The sequence below is a fragment of the Populus euphratica genome, unplaced genomic scaffold (assembly GCF_000495115.2).
Source record: "Populus euphratica unplaced genomic scaffold, PopEup_1.0 scaffold10.1, whole genome shotgun sequence".
Classification (NCBI taxonomy): Eukaryota; Viridiplantae; Streptophyta; class Magnoliopsida; order Malpighiales; family Salicaceae; genus Populus; species Populus euphratica.
The window spans coordinates 1,741,854-1,750,749 of NW_011499856.1; the positions used below are offsets into that span (position 1 = coordinate 1,741,854).

At 32.6% G+C, this 8,896-nt stretch overlaps 1 protein-coding gene across 1 annotated transcript; it reads right to left on the minus strand.

The window, feature by feature from the left end:
• Window positions 1-3,760: 3,760 nt before the first annotated feature.
• Window positions 3,761-5,552, minus strand: LOC105123371 (LOB domain-containing protein 41-like). Its single transcript, XM_011022940.1, has 2 exons — window positions 5,080-5,552; window positions 3,761-4,703 (listed from the first exon to the last, which is right to left on the minus strand). Exons 1-2 carry the CDS (start codon window positions 5,267-5,269, stop codon window positions 3,997-3,999), a joined length of 897 nt encoding a protein of 298 aa, XP_011021242.1. The 5' UTR covers window positions 5,270-5,552; the 3' UTR covers window positions 3,761-3,996.
• Between the last annotated feature and the right edge of the window lie 3,344 nt (window positions 5,553-8,896).

An 8,896-nucleotide genomic window follows, 5' to 3' on the forward strand; every position in this document is an offset into this window, starting at 1 on the left:
CTTTTCCCAGCACGGATCTGCATTGTTTTTCTACAAATCAAAATAATGAAGACCTAGCATGGAAATGAAATTTTGAGCTAAATTTAAAAAAAATTAAAGATAAAGATAAAGCAACAACTTACGGGTCTCTTTCTTGTGTGACTTTTCCCAGCATGGATCTATTATATTTTTCTGCAAATCAAAACAATAGAGGGACATATCAGTGAAGGTGAAGGTTACAGATATTTGTTTGAAAAAAGAAGGGATAGAGAAAGGAATATAAAGAAAGGATGAAATTAGAAAATGATAATCCAGATCAATGGCAATAATTTGGGAACAAAAGGGAAAATGAGCTTTTAGCCAACGGAAAAGTTTTGCAATGTTAATTAAAATTATACAATATCGTTAAGAGACAGAGAGAGAGAGAGAGGAGAACATGACAAAGAACTTCTCACAAACCGCGGCTAATCCTTAGTTTTGGAGTGGGACCCACATGAAAAAAAGTGTGGTTAATATTAATCAAACCTTTAAAAGAGCTTTTGATTCCAACCACAGCCACAACAATAGGCCCAAACACCTACTAAAACAACTGTCATTTTTTATGGATTTGTTAATATTTCTTCTTTTTCTAATATTATCTTTATTTTTTTTAATATTTATCTTTGAACTTATTTTCTTGACTGTATTATATTAGGAGTAACTTTCACATTATTTAGTTTTAAACCCAAGTTAGATAAGGAAATAGGTCGAGAGGATTTTTCTATTAATGTTATTATTATTTTTTCAGTTTCATCCTAATACTTCTTTTACCAATTAGTCGAGTTGTCTTTGGATCAGTCAGATTGACTGAGTCACGTCGAGACAACTTTCACATGGTTTAATTATAAACCCAGGCTAGCCAACGAGTTGAGTCAAAAGGTTTTGAGGTTCACCTGCTAGGTTAAGTTTAATAACAATCTCAAATATTTTTTTAAGACTTGGATATTTTTTGTTGCATTCAAAAAAAATTATTCAACCCTCAAGTGCGAGCATGCAAATTAGTAATTGACTCAAAAATAAATGGTTCTTAGATAACTATTGTAAATAATAAATGATAGATATAAAAATATCTCTTTTTATTTTATAGGGTAAGGATATCTTAATTGTCATGCCGGTTTAACTTATTAAAATGATAATAAACAAATTATTCAATTCAAATTCAAATTGGTATATTAAAAAATATTTTTTCCTAATATTTCTAAGATTTTAAGCCCTAAATAACAAGGTTGGAATAAATTTACTCCTGGACCACCCTTCTAAGTTTAGCACCAAACTAGCAAGGTGACTCGTGCATTCTCGCCAGTAAAAAAAAAATATATAACAAAAGAAATTGATTTTAATATAGTAAAAATTTTATTTGTGAATTGAATAGTTGGTGCATAAATTTGAGTTGTGCATGGTTTATTAATTTGTTTCAGCTACAGTAGCAAAAAGAGAAGGATTCAGGTGATTTATTTCAACGCAATTTTAGTCTTCAAATTATGTTTAATTAAAAAAATAAATTAAATTAAATTTTACTAAATTAAACATTAATTTAATGTCAAAACCTTTTTTTCAACATTACAAGCTAGAAAACCTTGCAAAGTTAACCAAAATAAATTATATATCCCAATCCTAAATAAACTAAATTTAAAAGGGCTAAATAGAGAAAAAACTAAAAAAAACAATGTTTTCCCATTATTTTTGCAAATTATATTTTTTATTTTTGTTAACTGTGGTAGAATAAATATTTTACACCAACAAAAAAAAAAACACAATATTGTTCTTCTCATAGTTTATTTATTTTTTATTTTTTTATTTTTAAGTTCAGTTCCCGTAGAGTATGATAATTTACTCAAAATCCCTTATCAGACTTGTGTCAATAAGAATCCGACGATCAATGAATAGGAATATCAACGGCCCCACGCATTTGAATGTGTCCCCTAACTTGCTATAAGAGGCCGAACTTCATTTGAAGGCTGAGCGTGATGTGACCCTCTCCCAAACTTGTGAGGAGTTTTACAATTTTATTTTAGAATTTTCAAAATATTTAATTACTCTTATTTCTTAGGAGATATGTATTTTACTATCTTAAACCTGGAATATTATATGTCAATATCTATATAGATTTTCATATGTTTGCATCCTGTTCTATGGACACCCCCACCTGCTCTTGATTTGTTGTTCTGCCCTGCTTGTTACATTGCATGTGCCTTTGCTTAACTAGGAGCCTGTTTCGGGTAGTAGTGTAATCAGAGTTTCATGAAATTTTATTTTTTAAAATAATTTTTAATTATTTTAATATGTTAATATTAAAAATATTATTTTAATATATTTTTAAATAAAAAATATTTTAAAAAATTATCACTATTATTATCTCAAACAAGTTTTAAATAAAAAATATTTAAAAAAAATATCACTATTATTATCTCAAATAAGTTTATTTTATATTATGATAGTTACTGGTAGAGGTAGGGGCTGACAAAGACCCTCCTTACATAAATTTTTTTCTTAGTTTTTTTCATGTAAATATTTTAAAAATAACAAAAAATTTAACTTTGCCCTGACAAAGACCCTCCTTACATAAATTTTAAATTTAACTTTGTCTCTCATAATTTTTAATTTACTCCCTTTAATTTTTTTTTCTTATTCTGTATCTGGTAGTAGTTGTTGTTTTTAAAGTATTTTTTATTTAAAAATATATTAAAATAATTTTTTAAAATAAAAATTATACATAAGTACATTATAACAATCTAAAAACAAAAAAATCTATTTTTAAAAAAATTATTTTTAAAATGCAATATAAATAAACATTCACAAGGTGATAAGGAAAATGAGGATGATATGCATGCCTTGTTTGGCTTCTTTTTGGTCGAGGTCATAGATGATTAAGTGTTTTTTCTACTTTATTTATTAAAAAAAATACTAAATTGATAATTTCAAGGAGCACGGAATACGAAAATATTTTCAGATGGAATACCAGATTCATAAGATTTGCATTTTACATGTAAATCGAAGGGCACAGAAGAGGAGCGTGGAACAGATTCAAAATTACTGGGCGTGACGAGCTAAGGGCGGGGCAGCAGCCACGATTCCTGGTCGGACGGAAGCCATGCCCTTTTCCTCTGATGGAAAACTGAAAGGACAGAACCTACGCTAAAGGCTCCATCAAGAACAGTCACACCTCAGCCCTTTTCTTGCAAGTGCAAGACATGCGCATGTACGTGTCAGAGCACTTCAGTACACAGCACTGATTCTTCACCAGCAACCCACGCACATCGCCTAGATTCCTTGTCTGGGTATCGCCAGATGCTGAATTCATCGTACGTTTTGAAAAAGGCCCATCAAAATTTTCTACCCTTTTGAACATCATTTCCTCGCATCAAATGCCACCAAACGCCAACAAATCCAGTCAAACATGCACAATAAATGCCTTTGACGCTCTCCACCCTCGTCTACACCTACTCACTGCTGCCGTGTCTCCCACCACTAATTGCAGGATTGATCATTATCAAGGTAGTTGAGATCTTCGCTCTTGAATTCCTTGACCTCCACCTCATATGTTGACAGCGGCCCGTGATACGAGCATCTGGGATGTCCATGATGAACACCTAGGCCGTACATGATCTATAACGATCTGCGTATGGTGAAGAGTGTAACAGCGGTTGTGTTTTAAGATGCCGAAAATTACAAGATACTGATTTTCAAAATGCTGAAAGTTACGAGATCTTGATTGCTCCAGGCACAAAAAGGCCAAGGAAAGTTAGAAAGATCGCTCTGTTGATCATTTACCATGTCTTTGTTCATGTAAAACCAGATTTGTACAGCTCTATTCTCACCATAAAGGGCCTAAAAGATTATAAAAAAAAATAAAAATTACAGTTGGGCCAAAAAAAAAAAGGAGGAAAAAACATAACTGGCATCTCTTCTAAACAAAACCCAGACTCAAGCCGCCAAAACTGGACTTTCTCTTTCACAATTCCTTTGGGCTTCATCGATTCAAGGATATTCAAGTCTGAGCTCCATCTTACACGTGTCAACATCACAAGACCCGTAAGCTTCCACCCTTCTCTTCTTCACGGGAACCACGTGATGTGCACGTGACACGGGCTCAAAGCCCAGCGTCAAGTCCAGGCCGAGCTCAAGCCCAGAAATTCCGTTACTCGCAACATCATGGGCCTTGCAATCGTTTTTCGACTCGGGGTTGGGGGGGAACAGCAATGAAGCCTCGGCTGTTTCCACAGACACCATGCTCTCATCAGACTCTTTGCTGTCGCCATCCAACACTGCCAACTCGGATTGGTGACTCACCGAGGACTCGTGACTAGTACAACGAGTCAACTCGTCCCGTGCCGACAACGTGTCGACAGCGATGGACGCCAAACCATTACCAAAACAAGCCCGCTTGCTAGCTTTCGGCTTCACAACTCGCCTGACCCGGCACCGAGTCCTGGCTCGGTTTGCATCATTTGACGCAGCCGAGTTTTCTTCTTTCGAAACGTGACGTATATCATAAACTTTGAGCGGGGGGCCATGGCCATTAACTGCAGCTTCAGAGTTAATAGGAGTTATCGGAGCACCTTTTAGTACGGCTTCAACAGCGGCTTGACAAAGCTGCCAGCTTCCCGACCACATCAGCCCAACCGAGCCATAAATCGGGTTCACTATCCTCCCACATGCTTCGTAAAGCAACGACCTAAAAATCGCTGTCGGAAAAAAAAATCAGTTTTAGATCCTTGGTATGGAAACTTAAGGCATCAACAACGAAGTATTGAACATAGAAGCATTTCTTGCATCAACAAGAAATAATCTTGGATTTCAAATTGAAAACCTTTTGAAGGATCATACAGAATATCCGAAGCATTTCTAGATTAAGATTCTTAAAGGTCATTTAAATTATGAAGGAAAAAAAACCATCAACAATCTTGACGCATTTCTTGAACTAGCAAAAGCTGAGCTCGTATTTTTTAAATCAAAACTTGAAAGGGTCAAAAAAAGACTCCGAAATTTCCAGAAACCCCTTTTGTTATAAAATATTTGGGATAACTCAAAATTCTTAAGAGTTTACATGTATATACTAACCAGGACGGAGATGTTCAGGGCCAGCGTTGATGAGGTTCATAAGTCCAGCACGGCCATAAAACTTGGCAAGAAAAACAGTAGCGTTGGCTTGAGACTCAGAACTCTTGATCCACTGTAAACAAGGCCTAATACTACAGTTTTCACTACAGCCTTTGCGTAAAACTCTACATCCATTACAACTCATCCGCATTTTTGCTTCCAGTTTTGTGACAAATCAAAAGACCACTAGGGTTGGAAAGAAAAGGAACTAGAAACGAAAGAGTGTTTGAACTTGGTGGTTTATGAAAGAGAGAAATGAGTATATAAGAGGATGTGCTGTGCGTATTGGACAAGAGGGTGGGCTTATGTATGAATAAGAGAGGAGAAGATAAGAGTAGGAGCCGCTGGATTTAGAGGTACAGGGGACGCAACTTGTTTTTCATGTATCTTCCAAAACACTGGTTTCCACATTCAAGGAGGTTGGAGTTTGTTCTACTGCTTCTCGTTTTAAGTCTGGTTGTGCTTAAAATATTGATTTCAAAAATGTTGAAAAGTGAATGAAGGTTTCCTACTTTCACTTGGAGAGCGTGAGGAGAACTCCCAATAGTAGAAGCTTGTTTTATGCTGCCATAGGCGAGGAGCTGTTTCTTTGCATGCCAACAAATGTTTGCGGTAACTTTAACGGAAGCTCTTATCTGGACTTCGTGGTTACCCATGTGCCCTGGTATTGAGTTAAAATTACATCCTTTGTCTAGCTTTTTCTAAATTACATTTTTTTTTGTTAGATATATTATTATTGTATCATAAGGTATGCCTGAGGTATTTGATCCCTTTAAATATTCATGAATTCAGCTGAAGCATAATGAAATATCCTGAAATATTGAGGTTTTTTTTTTCTATTTTTACTATGTTTAAGATTTTTTAATATCAAATTCTATTTTCTTCTTTATTTCTTGTCTGTAAATAAATCTACAATTTATACCCATGGTAAATTACATAATAGTATATTTCTTGGAAGCAGCTACTTAATTTAATGATATAATATCTTGGTAAGCTTGGGAAACATAATGCCCATGCATTTTAGCGAATAAATATTTTATCAATAACACTTTTCATAGTTTCTAATATCTTGATGGTTTTTCAAAGGTCAATCAATAAATTTTATTTCTTATAAGAAAATAAAATGAAAGGTATTATTTAAAAAAAAACTAATTCATACAGATACTATTATTCGTAAAAGCATTAATTATAAGTCTTGTAGGTATAAACGGTGCCGAATTTGGTTAAGAACAAATGGAGGGAGGGCAAGACGGTCCTTGAAAATATAGTAGAGCCAGGCATGCAAGTGGGTCCAAATCTTAAGAAGACAGGAGAGCAACGCGTGGAGAACACGTTTTGGTGTTAGAGTGCGGTCGAATCGCCACATAATCGGGGAGGTCCAGAGCTGGGGTCCACGGGGAGCTCCCGGTATCTAAAACAAATAAGAAAAAGAAAACTCCCGGTTTTCGGGAGGTCGTGTGCTAAAACCGCTTGGAGGTAAAACAAGTAACCGGTTTCCGGGTTTGTGCGGGTAATGTGTTGGGACTGTGGGCGCACTACATGACCAACATAGCCAATGGTATTGGAAAGGGCCTTGTTTCCTCGTGCTTATCCTCTCTAACACAATGACTAACCACTTGGATTAGATTAGATTATCAGATTGGTTAAAACTGAAAGTTAACCATCATCTCAGAGCTAAGGGACAAGTGGGTAATTAAACTAATGATTTTAAGGTCAGCATCAGGTGGTTGGTTTGGGCTGTTTGATCAGCCAAAACTACGTCGCCTGAGGAGGATCAATTCCTGGGCGGTTCGATTTGGTTCGATTCACCCTCCAGCCTTTGATTTCCATTTTCATAGGATAACTGTGGGATAGGACTTGTTTACAAGTGTACTAAGGCTGTTTAGTATTGTGATAATTATTGTGTTAATAATTTAAAAAAATATTTTATAAAAAATATTTTTAATTAAGATTAATTTAGTATTTATATATATTTTATTAAAATTACAGTTGAAATTGAGGTTGAATAAAAAATAATTTAATATGTTTATTTAAAAATGCTTTTGAAATGAAGGTTATAAAATAATTTTCAAAAATATATATATATTAATATTGATGGTTTTTAATTTAAATATTGTAGATTTAACTATTGTTATTACATCAGGGAATAAATAAAATTTTATATGAAATATTTTTTATTATTTCATTAAATTATCTACAATTCTAACATGTATGGAATACATTCGATAAGGATTACATTTTTTTGGGTTCTTAAACGCTTAACAATATCAAGTAAAATATAATCATGAACAAAATTAAAATTGTGATCAAATTTTATAAATGTTATATCATCAAGCGATTTTCGTCGAATTTATTTAGTATCAATGAATAATATTAACCACTATTTTTTCAAATAAGACACAATTAAAAATTAAAAAATAATTTTTTTATTTTATTTTACTAAGTCGGATCCGGTTCAATGTATTTTTAGCTTTAAACCAGACCCAGCCCGGACGGAATAGTAGAAAATGTCTCCATTGTTCATTGAACAATATAGTTATGTTCCACTACTCACGTGAATAATGGAGCATGACTATATTGTTCGTGTAATTCCTTCGTACAAGAAGCAGCAAAAAGTTGTTTTCCTTCCTCCTGCATTTCAAATGCAAATTTATCATGGGACCCATAAACAGTAAATATCATTTTAATTGTTACCAAATCATATATTGCTGTGATTTGCTTCAAAAGCAGAAACAACCACGGAAACAAACACTCATGTCATGGATTTAGTTATTTATTTTGAAGTATTTTAGAGTCCAGTGACTTCTATTTTTTGATATGGTATGTTTTTTTCGAAAAAAATATTAAATTATTATATTTTTTAATAATTTTGATGTATTAAATTCAAATAGAAAATAAAAAATTATTATTTTTATATATTTTCAACAAAAAGCATTGCTTGTAGAACTTTGAGTTGGTTCATTTTTATAGTTTATGAAATTTCAAAACAAACATGAATGTATAGTGAACGTTTTAAACAAACCATCACATTGTACCTGGAAGAATCCACCAATTTGGTTGGGTTCGGTTTATTTGAGCAATCTAGCTAGTTCTTGTGATTTGTCTGCTAATCCATGTCGGGCAACGACAAGGATGGCAATGGATTAGTTTAGAGCAAGTTTTTTTTTATGTGCATATAATTTGTTTTATCTACAACTACCATTCACGTTTAGCTAGATGATATTGAATCTAATGAAATGTATTTGTTAGATATCAATGAATATCCGATACCGTTTAGATTTTTGAAAACATTTTTTCAAGTTAAAATTAGGTGCACGTTGTATTTTAGAACAAATACTAGATAAATAGTTTGTATTCACTATGGATTGGATTAATTTTTCACAAATATATAAAAAAATATTCATATGATATTAATGTTTTAAAAGAAATAAGAAAATTTTAAAAATGTAAAAGGTTAACCCTTGTTGTTTTCAAAACCACAAAAAAAACCTAAAGAAAAATAAATAAATAAATAAAATAAAATGATAATTGATGAAATTAAAAAAAAAACTTAAAAAAAAATTAAGGAAGGCCGGGTAAACTTTATAAACCAAGTCAATTTTTTAAATTCACAACTCATTAAATTATAGATATGAGCTCAACAAAATAGCTCAACACATACTAAATTAAATGTCAAATAATAAAATAAATAAATTTAATTTAATTAAAAAAACTTCTTTTAAAAAAGCTAAATTTAACAAATATATATATATATATATATATATATATAAAGAGGCAA